At 41.4% G+C, this 21,923-nt stretch overlaps 1 protein-coding gene across 7 annotated transcripts in view; it reads left to right on the forward strand.

Annotated features, from left to right (window-relative positions):
• dop1b (DOP1 leucine zipper like protein B) overlaps positions 1–21,923 on the forward strand; it is a 144,426-nt gene that overhangs the window by 9,293 nt on the left and 113,210 nt on the right. For 2 of the 7 annotated variants that reach the window (XM_072585618.1, XM_072585610.1), the window contains exon 2: positions 15,382–15,547. In XM_072585618.1, the coding sequence (XP_072441719.1) occupies positions 15,410–15,547 (138 nt within the window). In that variant the 5' untranslated portion in view covers positions 15,382–15,409. Of the gene's footprint in view, positions 1–13,916; positions 14,232–14,377; positions 14,396–14,548; positions 14,573–15,381; positions 15,548–21,923 lie in introns of those variants that run through there. The other 5 variants (XM_072585614.1, XM_072585611.1, XM_072585615.1 and 2 more) reach the window with 5 other exon arrangements.

The raw sequence follows: 21,923 nt of genomic DNA on the forward strand, positions 1-21,923 counted from the left end.
GCCCATCTTTGTGAACTAATCTCCCTCAGAGTTTCCATTACTAAACTCCTTTGTGGCCACTTCAGTAGAATGGATTTTGAGGCTTTCCTTTTTCCAGATCTGCTTGGAAGTAAATAATCTGCCTGCATTTTGACAGTTCTAGCTGGAATGTCTAGCAGTTCAGAGGTTTTTGGAAATAGAATTATGTGATTATCCTTGGCAATTATTTTGAGTCCACCAAGATTTAGAGGAACAGGATTTAAACGCAAAGAAAATATAATTTTATTTCAGATCTTTCATCAAATCCTTTGGCCATGACACTAACATTTCAGAAATTGGGACACCAGTCTCATAGATTGGTCAAGTAATAGCCTGATGTTATCAATGTCCAAGACATCTGTGTAACCATATGTATGCTGTGTTCTAGCAGCAGGGTAGTTCGCTTCAAGATGGTGACACTGTTGGGTAAGAGTAAACCCAGAGTTCTCTACATCAGATCAACATAGACAAAGAATCTCACTACTGATTAACATCAGTACTCCTCAACATTGAACGTTATTTGGAAGAGGTTGAGTGAGCACAAAATGTACTTGGGGGGGGGGGGGGGGGGGGGGTTTGAAGGTCCATCACCAAGAGTGACCTGGTAACACCACTACTGATCGAACTGGCTGGGTCCTGAAGGACATAGCTCTCAGACTGAAACTGTGGCCGACGGTAAAAGGAAAATATGCGTGAATCCATCCTCTCCTGCTTACTTTTCCTTGATGTATGTATCCTTGACAGCTTTGAACAGAGCACAGTGTTATTGTGGTAAAGTCCCATCTTCACCTGATGACATCCTCTATTGTGTTGTGGTGCATTATCACCATAATTTATTCTTTAATTCAGTAGGCTCCCATGAGATGAGTTTGGGTTCTGCCAGAGCAATTTGATTCTGGACTTCATTCCAGCCTTGGTCCAAACATAGACAAAAGAGCCAAATTCTTTAGGTGAGACTGACTGAGACTCCCCCTTGACATGAAAGTAGCATTTAATGGAATATGGCCTCCAGTATGGCATTCATTTGGTTAGTGAGAATTCAAGTCTGAAGCCTTATCAGTCGGAGTCATTGGCTTTTGGAGGTCACTTGGTGATCATTGGATCAAATTCCCTCTTCAATGGCATGATGGATCTATCAACTGCACATGAGCTGTAGCAGTTCAAGAAGTCAGCTTGTCACCACCTCCTTGAGGGCACCTAGGGACTGACAATAAATACACACAGAGACCGAGAGATATACAGACCGTTTTAGGATTGGAAAGGTCACCTCAGCACCAGGATATCACTGAAGGAGTTCCTCTGGGTAGTCCCCTAACCCAATTATCATTGAACCACCTTGCTTCCATCATAGGATCAGCAGTGTGGATCCATGTTGCTGCTTGCATTATTGCTTCCCAATTGTTCATTTTTAGGGGAACAAAACAAAGCAGTACCTTTTCCACTTGCTGCAAATGTTCATGTTTGGGCTGCTATGTGGCAAGGTGCATTTGTAAGACAAATGCCAGGCAATGACTATCTCCAACGAAGAACATCACTAATTCCCTGTAAGGTTCCAATTTTGCCATGACTGAATTTCCCCAACTTCTGAGAGTGTATCTACAGTACCTGAGCTGAGCTGTACCACTGCCTTAACTGTCTAAGATAGACAAACTTGCTGTTGATGCCCACGTTTTATGAACAGATAATAATGGCAAAATCTTTCACTACCAGATCTAATTTAAAACCAATCGCTGAGAATAACAAGTTAAAGCAACATATTGCAGATGCTGAAAATCTGAAATAAAACAGAAAATGCTGGAAAAACTCCAATCAGTCAGCATCTTTTGGAGAGAGAGAGAGAAATGGTTAACATTTTAAGTCTCTCTGACTCCTCCGAAATCAGGAAAAGTTCTAAAGAGTCATATTGGACTCAAAATTAACACTGTTTCTCTCTCCATAGATGCTGCCAGACCGGAGTTTCTCCAGCATTTTCTGTTGAAACTAACATTCTCAGTTTGCATTGTAGTTGCATGTAATTCATGTATTTTTCTTTAGTATATCTGCTAACCACTTGGTGAAACTGTTTCTGAACTGTATAGATAAAATGTAAGGTATTACATTTTCAAAGCGGTGTTGCTATGCAGTATGATATTTTGATTTTTTTCTGTTAGGTTTTTATTCTTATGTTTTAACCTTTCCACCTCCATCTGCCATGAAAATTCCCATATTTACTTCTGTTGTCCTCTTTGAAAAGTGATGATGGATTGAAGGGGTGGGTGCATTCACCTATATCATGCAAGCATGCCCCCCTTTTTGGATGTGGGCCAGAGGATTAGCTTCTGTTATTGCAAGCAACCATGATTGAAAATGGCTATGAAATATTAATCTTCTGTTTTAAAATTTAATGCTGGGAACATTGTATAGGTCTAGCTGCATCTATGGAGAGAGAGAGAGAGAGTCAGAGTTCATGTTTCAAATGGATTCAGAAATTCGGATGAAAGGTCCCTTGAAAAATTAACTCTTCCTCTGTCCACAGATTTTGCTGAGTCTTTCTAATATTTTCTCCCCTTGTTTTCAGATTTCCAGCATCTTTGATTTTGTATATTGAGTTTTGCTGCCCCAAGCTTAGATAATTGCCACACGTTAATTTTATTTTTGTTTTTTTTTCCTTAATGGTTGGTTACCACTTGGGAATCAAGGGGTTTCCACTTTGAGCAGGTTGATGTGATAGGAGCAGGTCTGCTCCTGCAGTTTGTGGGTGAATTTTCCTTCTGTTCATAGCAAAATAACTGTGCATATGACAGGTGGCATGGAAGTAATTGGAATCAAATTGCTCATTGGGAGCTCTGAACATAGTTATTGCTTACTTTCATCGGGTTCCTGTCCAGCTCATTGTTTTTATTGCTTTGGGATGCCTGCAGAAGCATTTGTAAATTTCTCTTCCCACTGGCAAGAAATTGCTGATGTAATTTGCTCTTGTGATGTAGCATCAAGAACCGGTTAAGTTGGAAAGGCGTGTCAGCACTGAGGAGTGGTGTTACTTTTTAAAGTTATTTATCATGCCCTAAACCTGCTTAAATATTCAATGAGGTTTTTTTTTCACAGGAAATTGACTTGTATTTTTAGAAAAATCTAAGCCAGGAACCCATTTGAGGTCTTTAAGAATATTATGAGACAGGAGCAGATCTGAGGCCAATCTCTGCTCATATGTAACAAATGAGATTACCCTTCTGTGATTACCATCTTACATTTGTCAGTGCAGCCAATGCTGTTCATGCTTTTGGTCAGGAGAGATCATTCCAGCCTTGAGCGCTTAGGTTTGTCACGTTTTGAAGTCTTTTCAAATTTTGGTGGATGGGTTGGTCCATTGCTTTGCCTCACTTGGGAGTGTGGGAGCCTTGGCACAGACATCTGCTGAACATAATTTGTATCAAGTGATTGTTGGAAAGGATTACCTCATAGTAAACAGTCGTTCAGAATGGAGGCAACGCAATCTGTTAGTTTTAAAGTGACCGCATCTCGGATAAGTTAATGCTCTCCATTCTCATTGTGTGTGCTTTTTGCAAGATTATTTTTCACTTCAAATGACGATACCAAAATAGTCCATGTGTGTGATTCCTGTTCTGGTACAGCAGGCTAATGGCCTCTTACTCCCAGGGACAGCTGTCTTTCCTTTTTTAAAAACAAGTTATGCATTTATTTAAATCCCTTCAATCATGAGCGATGCTGTTATATATTCCACCATAGAACATAGAACATAGAACATAGAACAATACAGCACAGAACAGGCCCTTCGGCCCACGATGTTGTGCCGAACTTCTATCCTAGATTAAGCACCCATCCATGTACCTATCCAAATGCCGCTTAAAGGTCGCCAATGAATCTGACTCTACCACTCCCTCGGACAGCGCATTCCATGCCCCCACCACTCTCTGGGTAAAGAACCCACCCCTGACATCTCCCCTATACCTTCCACCCTTCACCTTAAATTTATGTCCCCTTGTAACACTCTGTTGTACCCGGGGAAAAAGTTTCTGACTGTCTACTCTATCTATTCCTCTGATCATCTTATAAACCTCTATCAAGTCACCCCTCATCCTTCGCCGTTCTAACGAGAAAAGGCCGAGAACTCTCAACCTATCCTCGTACGACCTACTCTCCATTCCAGGCAACATCCTGGTAAATCTTCTCTGCACCCTCTCCAAAGCTTCCACATCTTTCCTAAAGTGAGGCGACCAGAACTGCACACAGTACTCCAAATGTGGCCTAACCAAAGTCCTGTACAGCTGCAACATCACCTCACGACTCTTGAATTCAATCCCTCTGCTAATGAACGATAATACTCCATAGGCCTTCTTACAAACTCTATCCACCTGAGTGGCAACCTTCAAAGATCTATGTACATAGACCCCAAGATCCCTCTGTTCCTCCACCTGACCAAGAACCCTACCATTAACCCTGTATTCCGCATTCTTATTTGTTCTTCCAAAATGGACAACCTCACACTTGGCAGGGTTGAACTCCATCTGCCACTCCTCAGCCCAGCTCTGCATCATATCTAAGTCCCTCTGCAGCCGACAACAGCCCTCCTCGCTGTCCACAACTCCACCTATCTTTGTATCATCTGCAAATTTACTGACCCACCCTTCGACTCCCTCCTCTAAGTCATTAATAAAAATTACAAACAGCAGAGGACCCAGAACTGATCCCTGCGGAACTCCACTTGTAACTGGACTCCATGCTGAATATTTACCATCTACCACCACTCTCTGACTTCGACCGGTTAGCCAGTTTTCTATCCAATTGGCCAAATTTCCCTCTGTCCCATGCCTCCTGACTTTCCGCATAAGCCTACCATGGGGAACCTTATCAAATGCCTTACTAAAATCCATGTACACTACATCCACTGCTCTACCCTCATCCACATGCTTGGTCACCTCCTCGAAGAATTCAATAAGACTTGTAAGGCAAGACCTACCCTTCACAAATCCGTGCTGGCTGTCCCTAATCAAGCAGTGTCTTTCCAGATACTCGTAAATCCTATCCCTCAGTACCCTTTCCATTACTTTGCCTACCACAGAAGTAAGACTAACTGGCCTGTAATTCCCGGGGTTATCCCTATTCCCTTTTTTGAACAGGGGCACAACATTCGCTACTCTCCAGTCCCCTGGTACCACCCCAGTTGCCAGTGAAGATGAGAAGATCATTGCCAACGGTACTGCAATTTCCTCTCTTGCTTCCCACATAATCCTAGGATATATCCCGTCAGGCCCGGGGGACTTGTCTATCCTCAAGTCTATCCACCAAAATAAAATCCCAGGTTTTACATACATACTTTCTATTTGAAAATAAAACTCTTAAATACCTCATACTTTTAATAAACATTGTGCTCACTGAATACAAATTGACTATCTTTTCCCTACACTGTAACATTCACTGTGATATTCCTATCCTGAATTGACTTTTTCTTCGAGTTGCCAAGAAGAATTTTGAGTTCATCTTCTGTTGATGCTGTTTGAAAGAGCTGCCATTTTGATAGCACCATTTGCTCATGTCAATGTATGAAGAAGCTCATCTTTTTTTCTTGCTTTAGAAAGTGCAGTTGCTTTATAGGGGAATAAATGTAGTCGTAAGTTGGCACAAAACGCCAGTTGCAAAACAGCACATGAGGAGAATGATTATTTAACTTTCTTTTTGATGTTTTGAGAGAAGGAACTTGGCAAGAACCCTGAAACATGCTTTATTTTGAATTATTAGAATTTTTGTTTTCAGCATAATGGGATGTTGATTTAAGTGTATCCAAGCTTTTGATCTATGGGAGTTGCAAGGGCAATATGTGTGGTATTCGAGGCTTGGATTGGATTTGAAATCCAAGTGGGGAGAAATCTATCACACTCTACTTGTGCCTTGAGGACAAGGTGGACAGGTACTGGGAAAACGGGAGGAGAATTCCTTGCTCAGTTTTTAACCTCTGATCTATATTTGTAACCACTGTATTTACATGGCTGGTTTAGTTCAGTTCTGGTCAGTTGGAGCCCCCACCATGTTAGTGGGGAAGTTAGCAAAAGTAATGTCATTGAATGCTAAGGAGAAATAGTTAGATTCTCTCTAGTTGGAGACAGCTGTTGCTTTGGTATTGTGTAGCTCGAATGTCACTTGTGACTTGCCCGCAAAACCCTGGATTTTCTCTAGGTCTTGCTGTATTTGGATGTGGACTACTACGTAGTCCTACAAGTCAAGAATGATGCTGAATGTTATGCAAGGTCAGAAGTCACACAACACCAGGTTATAGTCCAACAGGTTTATTTGAAATCAAATATAATCAAATGATTTCAAATAAATCTACTGGACTATAACTTGGTGTTGTGTGACTTCTGACCTTGTCCACCTCGATCCAACACCGGCAACTCTACATCGTGAACGCAGTCACAGCAAACTTCTCCATTGTTGATCTTGTGATTTAAAGGGAAGACATTTTAAAGCAATTGAAGATAGTTGAGCTGAGGACACTACCCTGAGGAATTCCTGTAGAGATCACCTTGAAAGGAGGGGACTGACCTCCAACAACTACAACTATCTTCCTATGTGCCAGCTATGATTCCAAACCATGATTGATTTTTCTTTTTTGCCCCCCAATTTCCACACCATTTCACTAGAGCTCTTTGATGTCAGTGAACAGGTTACTGCTCTGCAGATGCCACTTGACTGCACTGCCAATGATCCCTTCCATCTAATTGATCAGGGATAGTCATATGGGGTGGTAATTAGCTATGTTGAAGTTTTCCTATATGTTTTTGAGGGCAGGATATAACTGGGCAATTGTCCACGTTACTGGGTGGGTGCCAGTATTGTAACAGCCGTGGATTGCTTGAGGTAGGGGTGGCTTGTTTAGGAGGACACAAATGTTTAATACCACAGCCAGAATATTTTCAAGATACACGACCTTTTTGCATTGTTTCCGCCTCCAGTCAGTTTTTTGATGTCACATGGAGTCAATTGAATTTGGCTGCAGACTGGCATTTGTGATGCTGGAAAGTCAGGAGGAGGTGGAGCAGGGTTATTAACTCAGCGTTTTGAAGTGAAGATTGTGGACAAGGCTGAAGCATTTCCAACACAATTAATGCCAATTAGAAAGCCCCATTTCCAGTGAGTTGTTAAGTTGTCCACTGCTATTCATAACTGGATGTGGCAGGACTGAAGAGCTCTCTGTCTCCTTCAGCCAACGTTTGTGTTGCTCATGGATTGCCCTCCTGCACTCTTATTTGAACCAGGATTGATCCCCTAGCATGATGATATGGTAGGTAAAAACAAGGACTGCAGATCAGAGTCTACATTAGAGTGGTGCTGGAAAAGCACAGCAGGTCAGGCAGCATCTGAGGAGCAGGAAAATCGACATTTCGAGCAAAAGCCCCATGAGCAATGAGATTGCAGATTGTTTGTTTGGAGTACGGTTCTGTTGGTGGCCTACAGCAAGTCATGGATGCCCAGTCTTGAGTTGGTAAATCTGTTTAAATATCAGTCCCATTTAAGATGTAGGTGCCAGTCATGGGTGCATGTGGCTTCATGATTTCCTATTGCTGTGGGATCCAGTTACCATATTCATGAATACTCTGGTTGTTTGTTTTCACACCATTTACTTCAGTTTTTATTTGGATTTACTTGGAGCTTTTCCTAGCCCCTCTAAAGTGCACTGAGGAGTGCAAATCAAAATAGATTAGTTGAAGTATCTAATCACGTTGATACTTTTGGTTTTAAGGGGCGGTCATGGTTGAAGGAAATTTTTGTGGAAGGAAGCCTGTATCCAATGGGGTCCCACAGGGATCAGACTGGGAACCTTGCTGTTTGTGGCTTATAAGAATGATTTCCACTTCGATGTAGGAGGATTGATCACTTAAGTTTGCAAAGGATACAAAAATTTGTGGGGTGGTAAACAATGATGTGGACAGGCTTGGGTTACAGGTTAGATGGGCTGATCAGTGGCAAATGGAATTCAATCTGCTAAGTGAGGTGATGCACTTGGGAGGACAAACACGGGAAAGGAATACATGATGATCGATACGATCCTGGGGAACACCAAGATGAGGGGGACCATTTATGGACATGGCTACCAATCACTTAAGGTAGTAGGACCAGTAGACAAGGTGTTTAAGAAGGCATATTGAGCATCACCTTTGTTCGCAAAGGAACAGAGTTTAAGAGCAGGAAGGTTATGCTGGAACTCTTGTTGTTTGAAAATGCTAATTAGGCAACAGCTGGAGTACTGTGCGCAGTTCTAGAATCCACATTACCAGAAGGATGTGATTACATTAGGGAGGGTGCAGAGGAGATTGACCAGGATATGGTGTGGCTTGTAGAGTTTCAGTTATGAAGACCGATTTGGGCTTGTTTCCCTTGGAGCAGAGGAGAATGAGAAGGGATATACAAAGCTAAAAATCACAACACCAGGTTATAGTCCAACAGGTTTAATTGGAAGCACACTAGCTTTCGGAGCGCTGCTCCTTCAGGTGGTTGTGGAGGACACAATTGTAAAACACAGAATTTATAGCAAACGTTTACAGTGTGATGTAACTGAAATTATATGTTGAAAAATACCTTGATTATTCAAGTCTCTCATCTGTTAGAATGACCATGGGTTAGTTTCACTTCTTTCATATGTAAATTGCAAAACATATTTTTAAAAGTTACATTCTCAGGTTAACTTTACCAATTGGTGTCAGCCCAGAGAATATGTTGAAGGTGTTAGCCCCCTGCGTGCTGTTGTCTGTGCCATAATGTTTAGGCTGATTTTAATCTAAAAAATGAGTAAACAAAGTCTGACATGGATTCATGCAGTTTTGAGCAAAGTACAATGAAGAAAACCACTTTCACTCAGTGGGTTGAGAATCTAGAACTGACTAGCTGTAAAGCTGGGTAGAGACAGAAACCTTCATAATACTTCAGAAATATTTAGATGTGCACTTGCAATGCTAAGGCCTGCAAAGCAATGAGCCAGTTGCTGGAGAAAGGGATTACAATAGGCACTACATTTTGACTGGTGCAGATTTGATGGGCTGAAGGATCATTTTCTGCATTTTCATATCTCGTGACTCCCCAACACCATAGTGCACCTGACGATGCGAAACCCTTTATATGGATCACCTTTTAGAATCTGTCCAGCTGAAAGTGCGACATCAGCATTGTTGGGGAGGGGAACATGCCTTGTCTGGAGTAGGGAGGTGATTTGAGGGAGGAGAATAGTAGGAGGCAATCTTTTTCAATGATTGAAGGAAGTTAGTTAAGCATAGTTTAGGCTGAGGAACACCTTGATCTTTGTAGTGTGAATGGCAAGGTCGTGCTGCGTTGAAGGCTGAATACAATTCACTTTTTACTGAGGGTGCTTGAGATTGGCATGAGGATTGCTTTTAACATTTTTAGAGGCTCCTTTTACATCCTTACTAAATTCTTTATTCAATTGTGTAGTAGCAAACTCTTTATGAATACAAACAAAATGTGATTTAGTTTTGCAGAGCAAAATTTGAATTACTTCATTTCTTCTATTATCCATGTTTCATTTAAATTTAAAGCTATAACACACAAGGAAAGCATTAATTTCCTATACACCACAACATTTAAATTTCTACTAGACAATGGATCAATGTTTGTAATAAATTTCAAAATAACTGACACACACCTCCCATTCAAACCTAATACCATAAGCCTTCCATCAACTGGTGGTGATGTAGCTCATGTTCTTCTGTTGCGCATACATAAAAGCTAGAAGGTTTTAATCAAAGCTACTTTTTTTTTTAAAAACCTTTAATCTCAATTAAATTTGAACATTGTTCATTGAATAGAATCTGCTACTTTTTCCCCCAGTTTGGTCTTTCTAAACATTTGTAGCCTTAAATTAGAGGGTTCATATTGATTGACTATAGGGTTATACAACATGGAAACAGATCCTTCAGTCCAACCAGGTAAAAAGAATGACTGCAGATGCTGAAAACCAAATACTGGATTAGTGGTGCTGGAAGAGCACAGCAGTTCAGGCAGCATCCAACGAGCAGCGAAATCAACGTTTCGGGCAAAAGCCCTTCATCAGGAATAAAGGCAGTGAGCCTGAAGCATGGAGAGATTCAGTCCAACCAGTCCATCCTGACCATAATCCTTCACTGAACAAGTCCCACTTGCCTGTACTTGGTCCATATCCCTCCAAGCATTTCTTTTTCATGTACTTATCCAAATATCTTTTCAACATTGTGACTGTACCCATAAAGCAAGGAACTAGTTGGCTTACTGATTTTAAGCTTTCTTGGACAAAGAACAATACAGGACAAGGACAGGCCCTTTGGCCCACTAAGCCTGCACCAATTCCTAATCCTTATTTTGGAAGCTACTTATTGCCTAAACATGATATCTATCCCTCTGTTCACCTCTCCTGTGTCTACCAAGATACACCTTCACATGTTGCTAACGTGTCTACTTTCATCACCTCCACTGGCAGTGCGTGCAGCCACCCACCATTCTCTGCATGAAAAATTTTCTCTGCACTTCTCCCAAACTTTGCCCCTCCATCTCACCTTTACCCTCTTATAGTTGACCTTTTCCACCATGAGGAACCAGCTTCTGGCTAACCTCCCAATCTATGCTTCACTTAATTCTGAAGACCTCTATCAGGTAGCCCCTCAGCCTCTGTCTTCCCATGACGACATTCCAAGTTTATCCATCCCCTCCTCCAGAATGTCAATCTTGCTTTTTGTGCACCTTCTCTGTAGCTGTAACTTTGTATTCCTGCTCTGTTCGATCACCCTATGATCTTTGTATGTTATGATCTGCGTATACTGCATACAAAACAAATATTTCACTGTACTTGGGTACATGTGGCAATAATAAATTTAACTAAAACCCTCCAGACCAGGCAGCATCCTGGCAAACCTTTCCTGCACCTTTTCCCAAGTATCCACATCCTTTTGGCGACCAGAACTGTGCGCAGATTTCCAAATGTGGCCGAATTAAAGTTTTCTTTTTGTACAGTTGCATTTGCCAACGTTTATGTTCAATGTTCTGGCTGATGAAGGCAAGTGTGCTGCATGCCGCCTTGACCACTGTATCCATTTGTGTTGCCACCTTCAGGAATCTGTGGACCTATATGCCCAGACCCTTCAATGTAAATGCTCCTAAGGGTTCTGCCATTTATTGTGTAATTTGCACCTGAATTTGATCTTCCAAAATGCATCACCTTGCATTTGTCTGGATTAAACTCCATTTGCCATTTCTTGGCCCAAATCTGCAATTTTATCTCTATCCTGCTTTGACAATTTTCATAATTAGCTGTAACTCTTTAATTTTGATGTCATCCACAAACCTAGTAATCAGGCCACCTACATTTTCCTCCAGATCTTCTGGGATATTATCAAAGGTGCCAGCACTGATCCCTGCAGAACACCATTATTAGTTATTGATTTCTATTCCAAAAAGCACCCATTCACAGCTTCTCTCTGACTCCTATGAGTAAGCCATATCTATCCATCTAGCCAGCTCACCCCAGATCCCATGAGACTCCACCTTCTGTACCCTCCTGCCATGAAGTACCTTATCAAATGCCTTAAAAGTACACATAGACAATATCCACTGCCTTTCCCTCATCAATCATTCTTGTCACCTCAAAACTAAAACTCAATCAAGTTAGTGAGACATGACCTTCCCTGCACAAACCCATGCTGCCTCTCAATAACAAGTCCATTCGCTTCCAAATGTTATCGAGTCATGGAGATGTACAGCATAGAAACAGACCCTTCAGTCCAACTCGTCCATGCCGACCAGATGTCCAAATGCAATCTAGGCCCACCTGCCAGTACCTGGCCTGTATTCTTCCAAACCTTTCCTATTAACTGTGCTTACAACTGAGTTGAATATTCCTTTAAAAGTTGTAATGCTGTTTTCATATCATTGAAATTTTTCCCGCATTATCCTTTTCTTTGATTTTACTTGCTGCCCTGATGAAATTTTCTTAGGAAACTCTGTCATGTCTTGAGCATTGGTTAAAGGTGATAGCTCTAATTGGAAACTGGTGTAAATCAGTGGACTGAAGAGAGATTGTCAAGGGCTTGTCTGATGTTCATGACAGAGTGGGAGCAAAATTGTAGTCACCATTTGCCTTCTTGAAAGACCAGAAAGTGCAGTAAGTGGGCAGTTGAAATGGCACTTTTGCCACTGACTGACTGGATGTTCTGGACAATGCGTACCATTGAGTCAGAAAAATGTCATTGAATGGTTCCAAGTGTCATTGTCGGGCAAAACTAATCCTGCAACATTCTGGAATAATCTTATCAAAAAGATTGGCTTGATTATTTTTAAACAGTGATATGGTTTTTATTTATTTATATGACAGGGTGTGGAAGCAAACCAGTTGATGTGGATGCTATTGAAGGATAAGGGAGATGTACAGGCACTAGAAAAGTATGTTTGCAGTTTTGAGCAGAAGGTTTGTGCAGTGTGTCCTGTGTTGATCGGTACTTGCCTTTTCAGTTATGATTACAGATGGAGTGTGACCCTTGTCCCCTCAATTTGTTTCTAAATGTTGTGTTCTGGGGACCCAGGTTTGAATCCCATTATAACATGTGGCAGAGTTTGAATTTCTTTTAAAAATCTGGAATGAAGAGTCCAATAATGACCATGAATCCATTTCGATTGTTGGGAAAAAAACCCAGTTGGTTTATTAATGTCCTTCATTTGAGAGAAGGAAACTGTCGTCCTTATCTGGTCTGGACACTGTGATTCCAGATCAACAGCGATGCGGGTGACCCACGATTGGCCACCCCATAGGGCAATTGGCCTACCCAGCAATGTCCTCATCATCTGCATGAAGAAAAGGAAGTTCCCCCCCCCCCCCCCCCTTTTAAGATGCTACTTAATGATTTCTAATATGTCAGTCAGGTCACTGTTTTTCTGAAATCTCAATGCAGCGCTTTTCAAATTGATGTAACAATGCAATAAGTTGATGGACCTTTTTGAAATACTTGTGACAAAGATCAATTATTTCCCTATGTTCAGTCTTTCGTTCACTTAAGGTGCCTGAGTATTTTAAGATGAAAAATTTTCACTTGTCGGATTTCTAAACAAAAAACACACATCCTCCTCCAAATAAAAACAATGCATTCCAGAACAGTCTGTCCAGGGTTATGTTGCACAAATCAATGGCTGCTTAGATTTTCAGTCCAAAGTAACAGTAATATGTGTACACAACTCACCTGAACCTCAAGACTCCGAGTAATGCTGGGAGTTGGCTGAATTATCAGTTGAAATAGTGGTGCATGGCGCTCCCCGTGCACTAAGTCTCCAATGTACAAACCGACATTTATTCATGTGTTTTGTGTTGACGCCAGAATTGTCCGCCACCTCACGAGGTTCGCTTTGTTGTATATGATTGATTGACTCTGTAAAGCAAAACACCCTGCACAGGTTCTAAACCAGTCTGTAATATTAGGAGGCCATTCGAACTCAACGTTAACTGTTTTCTCTCTCCAAAAGTGTTGCCCGATTTGATGACTTTCTCCAGCTCTTTAGGTTTCTTATTTAAGATCTTCAGTATCAGCACAAGTTTGCTTTTATCGTAATTTCGATGGGTGTTCAAATATTGCCTTTCTGCCTGAGAGAAAGTAACTTGTCTCGCATTTTTTTTTTGCGGAATGCTTCATAGAAATTTCTTCCACAGCTAGTAGAACGGCTGGTTAAGTGTTTTTGTGGAGTGTTTATACGAAACCATGCAGACCTCCCAGGTTTGATTTCTGATTTACACTGAATGGGTTGGGTGTAGCAGCAGCGGATGCAGTTTTCATTTGGAAACAGGTTTGAAAACTGTGTGTTAGCTAAAGTGTGTTAGCAATTTGATTTGGTAACAGCAAGGACTTCAGAGCTTCAAAACATCAATTGGCAGAATATAAAGCGAACAGTTAAAATACAAGTAATTTTGTAATGCAAATAATGCTGCCAGTCTCTCAATCATTTCCAGGTCAGAGGGACTAGTTGGAATTTCCTATATCTGCCTGCCTAGAAAGGTGAATATGAGCACAGCGTAACGACCTGCTGACACGGGTGAGACTCGCCCATCAGGAATGGAACTTTTGTAATTGTAGATCCGTATATGAGTCATGCCTTCAGAAGTGAAGAGTTTTTTTTTTGGATAAGAAATGTGGGCATTACTGGATAGGTCAGTGCTTATTACACATGCCTCGTCTTTCCCCCAATGGGGGTGGTGGGTGAGTTACCTTCTCGAATCACTGCAGTTATTGTGTAGGCCCATCCACGTTGCTGTCAGGAAGGATTTCGAGGATTTTTGACCGAGCGACACTGTGCGGGAACGCACTTGGAGTTCTGAGACACGATTGTGTGGCGTGGTTCACACGCAGGTTCACAAATAAAAGTAGATCAACAAATTACCGTGGCAACCGGTCTTCAAATAACCTTCAGATTCGCATGCATTTTTCCTACAACTTGAGTTGCTTTGATTTAAATAAGAGTGACATTTGCATTTGTTATTTGAAATCGGTTTGATAAACGTGTATATTTTTCTGCAACATATTTTTTATCTCGCCAGTGTGTAAATTAATTTTTGTTTTTTTTTAAAGTCTGCTTTGCATTGACTGCAATTCCATCCAACACAGTATCGATGCTTTAAAATGTTGGAACTAATTGTGTTGTATTTATGATTTGGAGATGCCGGTGTTGGACTCGGGTGTGCAAAGTTAAAAATCACATGACACCAGGTTATAGTCCAACAGGTTTAATTGGAAGCACACTAGCTTTTGGAGCGACGCTCCTTCATCAGGTGATTGTGGAGGACTCGATCGTAACACAGAATTTAAGGCAAACATTTTCAGTGTGATGTAACTGAAATTATACATTGAAGAATTGATTGTCTGTTAAGCCTTTCATCTGTTAGAATACCGTGATAGTTTCACTTCTTTCATATTGTCTAGCTATCACCATTGTTAACAGCTAACCCGAGAATGCAACTTTTAAAAAAAAAAGGGTTTTGTGATTTACACAAGAAAGAAGTGAAACTATCACTGTATTCTAACAGATGAAAGGCTTAACAGACAATCAATTTTTCAATGTATAATTTCAGTTACATCACACTGCAAATTTTTGCTATAAATTCTGTGTTACGATCGAGCCCTCCACAATCACCCGATGAAGGAGCGTCGCTCCGAAAGCTAGTGTGCTTCCAATTAAACCTGTTGGACTATAACCTGGTGTTGTGTTTTATTTACATTGCTTTCCTAAGGCGTGTGACTGGTGTATCTTGAAGTAAATGTTCTTTGAAATTAATAACTGCTTTATATTTATATGCTCACTTTTTTTTTGCAAATGCCTTCTGATGAACCTCACCACCTCCTGTTCTTGAAGACTGTGGATGCTGCTATGAGTAAGAGAGATGGAGCAAGAAGAGTTAAATCTCATCAATGATTATCGGTACAGAAGCTACTCTGCCACAATTGATAAAGCTTTGAAGAACTTTGAGTCCTCCAGTGAGTGGGCAGACCTTATCTCATCATTGGGAAAGCTGAACAAGGTGAGTAGATGTATTCCATCATAAGATATAGATGCCGAGTAGGCCATTTGGTCCATCAAGTCTCATCTGCCCTTCAACAAAAGCATAGCTAATTTGATAATCCTTTTTCCTGCCTTATCACGATAACCCTTGATTTTTCTTACTCATTTAAAAATCTGGCTCCAACTTGAATATACTTAACAGCATGGGCTGTATAGCCCACTGCAGTAAAGAATTTCACAGGCTTTTTACCCTGAGAAATTCCTCCTCATCTGTCTTAAATGGGAAACTTCTTATTCTGAGATTACGCCCTTTGGTCCTAGACACTCCTAAAAAGGGAAACAGCTTCTCAACATTTACCCTGTAAAGCCCAATAAAAATCTGACCTTTTTCCTTCAAATTTGCCTTTTTTTTTCCTAAACTCCAGCGAGTACAGGCCCAACACGCTCAACCTCTCTTTGTAAAATAATCCCTCCGTATTGGGATCACCCTCGTGAACATTCTCTATATATCCACTAATGCCAATATATCTTTGCTCAGGAAAGGTGCCCAAAACTGTTCGGAATATTCCAGCTGTGGTCTCACCTGTGTCTTTTGTAGTTTGAGGAAAACCTCCCTATTTTTTATATTTCATTCCCTTTTTGAAATAAAAGGCAACATTTTCTAGTTGACTCCTCTATATTACCTGCTGAACTTGGATAATGCTTTTTGTGATGCATGCTCCGGGACCTCAAATCCTTCTGCAGTCTCTCTCCTTTGTTTAAAATAATATTCAGCTCCTCCATACTTCCTACCAAAGTGCAGAACCTCACATTTTCCTATATGGGATTCCATTCTGCCAAGTTTTTGCTCACTTATTTAATCTACCTGCATCTTCCAACAGACTCGTTGCCCCTTGCCTTCCCACCTTTTTTTGTTTTGTATGTCCGCTATAGTACACCCTCACTTGTGTTCTCCAAGTCATTATCAGCAATTGTGGCCCAATCTGGCCCTGATGCCAGCAGCACTCCAGTAGTTACATATTGCCATGCTGAAAAGCCCCCCCCCCCCCAAAAAAAAACAGCCCCACTTTGTCTTCCATTATGGCTAAAGATTGTTTAATTTTCGTATGCTTGAGAGAAAAAGTACTTTTCTGGAATTTTTTGTTTTAGATTAGACTAGACTAGATTCCCTACAGTGTGGAAACCATTTGATCCAACAAGTCCACACCGACCTTCTGAAGTGTAACCCACCCTGACCCATTTCCCTACCCTATATTTACCCCTGACTCATTCACCAACACTACGGGCAATTTAGCATGGCCCATTCGCCTGACCTGCACATCTTTTGGATTGTAGGAGGAAACCCATGCAGACACTGAGAGATTGTGCAAACTCCACACAGACAGTGGCCCAAGGTGGGAATTGACCTCGGGTTCCTGGTGCTGTGAGGCTGCAGTTCTCACCACTGAGCCACCGTGCTGTCCCATTTTGAATGAAATGCTCCTCCTCTACAGCAATATAAATAACTAAATGCAGTTAGTTCACAAGAATTTTGTGAATTTGTTTAAAAATGTGATATTCAGCATTGCTTCAAAGCTGCTTTTTTTTGAATGTCGGCAATGGTCAATTATTTGGATTAAAAGCAGAAAGTCAACATATTATCCTGATTTTAAGGGCAGTGTTGTTTTAAGTTCAAAGGCTTTTCAAATGTCAAGGATGGAGTGTTTTTCCTTTTTTCAAAGAGAATTTCCCTGTCTAATTATTGATAGGAGCAATCCAGTGCTCTGAGTAAGAAGAGTTTGAGTATTTTGTTAGTGCTTTTCCTCCTCTTTCACTGTTATAAACAGACTGTATTGTGCATATATTAACTGAATGCATGGAATAGCTAAAAATTCTAAACATTTCCCAAAATATTCATGTAGGGAATCCACACATGCTGGAGTTAGAGTTGCTGTTGCAGCATGAGATTTGTTGTCATTCTAGTCTGTCTCTCATTCATGACAAAGGAATCCAAGTAACCTTCATAGAGTCATACAGCGCGGAAACAGGCCCTTCGGTCCAATCAGTCCAGGCTGAACGTAATCTCAAACTAAACTAGTCCCACCTGCCTGCTCCTGGTCCATATCTCTAAAATTTCCCTATTCATGTCCTTGGCCAAATATCTTTTAAATGTTTTTGGTGGCTTAGTGGACTGTGAAGAAAGTTATTTAAGAGTACAGTGAGATCTTGATCAGATGGGCCAGTGGGCCGAGAAGTGGCAGATAGTTTAATTTAGATAAATATCAGGTGTTGCATTTTGGTAAGGGCAGAACTTATACAATTAATAAAAGGACCCAGGGAAGTATTGTTAAACAGAGGCACCCAGGTTCATGGTTCCTTGAAAGTAGCATTATAGATAGACAGACAGGGTGGTGAAGAAGTGGCCTAGGAGTTGGGACTTCATTTGGTGATTGTACAAGACATAATTGAGACCACCTTTAGAAAACAGTGTACAATTCTGGTCAGCGCTGAAAATGTGTTGCTGGAAAAGCACAGCAGGTCAGGCAGCATCCAAGGAGCAGGAGAATCAATGTTTCGGGCATAAGCCCTTCTTCAGGAATGAGGAAAGTGTGTCCAGCAGGCGAAGAAAGAAGGTAGGGAGGAGGGACTTTGGGGAGGAACATTGGAAATGCGATAGGTGGAAGGAGGTCAAGGTGAGGGTGATAGGCGGAGTGGGGGTGGGGGCGGAGAGGTCAAGAAGAAGATTGCAGGTTAGGAAGGCGGTGCTGAGTTCGAGGGATTTGACTGAGATAATGGGGGGAGGGGAAATGAGGAAACTGGAGAAATCTGCATTCATCCCTTGTGGTTGGAGGGTTCCTAGGTGGAAGATGAGGCGCTCTTCCTCCAACCGTCATGTTGCTATGGTCTGGCGATGGAGGAGTCCAAGGACCTGCATGTCCTTGGTGGAGTGGGAGGGGGAGTTGAAGTGTTGGGCTACGGGGTGGTTGGGTTGGTTGGTCCGGGTGTCCCAGAGGTGTTCTCTGAAATGTTCAGCAAGTAGGTGACCTGTCTCCCCAATATAGAGGAGGCCACATCTGGTGCAGCGGATGCAATAGATGGTGTGTGGAGGTGCAGGTGAATTTGTGGCGGATATGGAAGTATCCCTTGGGGCCTTGGAGGGAAGTAAGGGGGAGGTGTGTGCGCATGTTTTGCATTTCTTGTGGTTGCAGGGGAAGTTGCTGGGAGTAGAGGTTGGGTTGGTTGGGGGGCGTGGACCTGACAAGGGAGTCACGGAGGGAGTGGTCTTTTCGACCCTGCTATAGGAAGGATGATGTTAAACGAGACAGGGTATAGAAAAAATGTATAAGGATGTTGTTTGGAACTGGAGAGTTTTGAGTTGTAAGGAAAGGCGGGATAGGCTGGGACTTTCCTCCTTGGAGACTGAGGGGACTCGCCAACTTTAAGGGCATTTAAATGGTCATTGGATAAACATATGTATGGATGGTAGTGGAACAGTGTAGGTTAGATGGGCTTCAGATTGGTTTCACAGGTCGGTGCAACATCAAGGGCTGAAGGGCCTCTACCACGCTACAATGTTCTATGTTGTGTGTTGCAATTGTACCCATATCCACCACTTCCTCAGGAAGTTCATTCCACATGCAAACCATGCTCTGTGTTTTTTTAAAAAAAATTGTCCCTCTTGTATTTTTAAAATCTCTCTCCTCTCACCTCTTTTAATGTGCCAAGGTATTCTGTTTTTGTAAATAGCAATCTGAGTTTCAGTTTACATTCCTCCTTCACAAGGAGTTCTCTTATCCTAGTTTAGATTGATAACTCACCATATAAGGATTCATTAATGTGTCGTATGTATTTTTGACTTGCAATTGCTTTCTCAGTCTAACGGGAATAGTGCCATGGTTTGAGGTCTTCTTGAAGATCACTGTAATTTAAGTTTCTTTTGATATAAATAGCTCTAAAAGATGTCATGAAACAAAAGTCTCGGTAGACCAGTTGACCTCCTAAGTCATCCTCTGTGTAATATCATAACATTCTATAAGGCAGGTGAGCTGCAATAGCGTAAAACAACTTGGGTTTGCAGTTTTTAGATATACCTTTAACTAATTGCTACTGTCAGCTAAACCAGCAGAATTCTACAGTAATGTTTGGAATCAAAGTATGTTCCATTTATTTTGAGTTTGAAAGATTCAATATCTTTGGAAATTACTGTACAGATCAAGGATTTGTTCAGAAAATTCATTACCAGGCCCATTCACTTCAGGTGGTTTTCTGCAGGAACGGGCATGGGGACGGTTGTTTTGCTAGTGGCTGTATTGGTTAAGCTGTAAGTAACCAGCTGCTGATTTTGTCAGAGGTGTGCAAGTTTGCTTTTGACTAAATGTATCTCTTTTAAAGTTGAGAAATGAATGTTATTTCATTTGGAGTTTGATTTTGCTTGAATGTTGACGTCGTACCTAGAGTAAAGGGCTCCTCCAGTATCGGGTAATCCCTCTGGTTGACCAGGTGATGTGAATTTTGAAACCAATTCTCTCTGTAAGAACCCTCATAGAGGCCCAGTGATTTAAAGCGATAAGTTTTTATTTTTGTAAGTGATACCATGTATTTGTTTATAAAATTTGATGGAAACTTTGAGTAAACAACTACACATGGATGAAACTTCAGATGTTTCCTTTAAATCAAATGCATTTCAATGGGGACTCTGTCTACCGTAATGGATCAAATTTTATTTAGCAAATGTAAATCCATGTCGCCAAGTAGCAGTGTCCCATCTGTTTTTAAGGTGATTTTAGTCAGTAGATGGTGTACTCCTCAGTAATATGCAACATTTTTGTGTGTGCCTCCACAACAGCATAAAGGGTTTGTACTGGGGTCCCAGTGGTGGAGATTAGCTGAGCAGGGACTCTAGTTAATCTTGAAACAGTTTCACAAGAATTTTACTGTGGTAGCTCAAAGCTCAGCAGATGGGGTTTGTGACTGCTAACTCCTTAGTGACTTGTCGTGTTTGCTGTTCTTTGATCAGTACGCATTCTTCAGGCCAATCTTGCTCAGGAAAGTTGCTCCCTATGTAGGGTGTAATGACAGAAGGTAGGCAGTAAGTGGATTGAACAAGTCATGAAGTGAGTAAGTGAGGTGCAGCATAGATGGTTTCAACCAGTTTGTGGGCCGCCTTCGGTTGTTGAGGAGTGATGTTTCCAAGGAGAGAAGAGTTGAGTGAAACGTTCCAGTTATAATGTGCATTGTTCCATTTACCTAAATGTCAACAAGATGCATGTGTGATGTCCTTGGGCAGATATGGGCACAGCAATCTGTTGTGGAATATGACCGGCAGATGCCAAGGTCTAGAATGTTCTGGCAGCAGTATCCCATGCAGATCCATTAAGTTTGGTTAATAGGTTGGTTCTGGTTTTGTTTTCTGATCTTTTGCTGCTGTTTGTTTCAGATGTTCTGTCTACTGTCATTCCTAAATATGATAGTATGTGGGGTTGGGATGGTGCTTCAGTTTATGACCGTCCATGTCAATGTGCATTTTTCTTTTGGCATTGTCAATGTGTGGATTTGGCAAACATTGGATATACAGCAGTAGTTTGTAAATTTTTTTTAACACCTTTGTTAAGGACCTGGTCCAGGTGATGCAAGAAATTCCATCAATATGGGTGAACTTGAGGCCTAGTTGCCTGGTTATGTGTGTAGATGGTGAACAGTGTTGGGGCTAGCACTGAGCTTTGTGGTACACTCTTGACCAGTCTTCTCCAATAAAGTTCTCTGTGGCAAAGGAGTGTTTGGATGACTGTCCTGACTCAGATTGGAAGTGCTTTGGATAGATTTCGGACCAGGCCAGTGTGTCCCACGGTGTTTCCTGGGCAGCAGGGAGGTTCAGTCATCCTGCATCTGTTTCCAGGTTCTGATGGAAGCCATTTTTAATGGTTAGTAGCCATATTCAAAAACCTGACGTGTACGCTTATGGGAACTGGCTTGTTGGGCAAAAAGGATGGTCTCTACCTCCAGGAATAGGCATTGTGTGGCAAATTAAAATCATAGAAATGTACTGCATCTGTGATAATGTAACACTGGTACTTGGTTTCCAGTTTGTAGCTTTCATAATTGTTGTCATACATTGTATCAGTAACTCTTTTGGGTTTAGCATTGCTAAGTTCAGACCTATTACAACAATCTATCTCTTATTCAGCCGCAGTCATTTGGAATAGTGGCTCCATTTCTCCCCAAATTCAGTCATAACTATGCCGCTGCTTTCCTGTCTGAGAGTGGATTAATGGAAAACCTGTCCTTGTCTATGATTTGGTGCCATGGTACTTGATGCACTCATTCCATAATGTCAATGGGAAATAACTGACTTTCTGTTTAAAATCACAGTTTAGCATTTGGCACTTGAGTATACTGTTCATTTGAAGCAGTTTCCA

Source organism: Chiloscyllium punctatum, chromosome 15, assembly GCF_047496795.1.
Source record: "Chiloscyllium punctatum isolate Juve2018m chromosome 15, sChiPun1.3, whole genome shotgun sequence".
Taxonomy (NCBI): domain Eukaryota; kingdom Metazoa; phylum Chordata; class Chondrichthyes; order Orectolobiformes; family Hemiscylliidae; genus Chiloscyllium; species Chiloscyllium punctatum.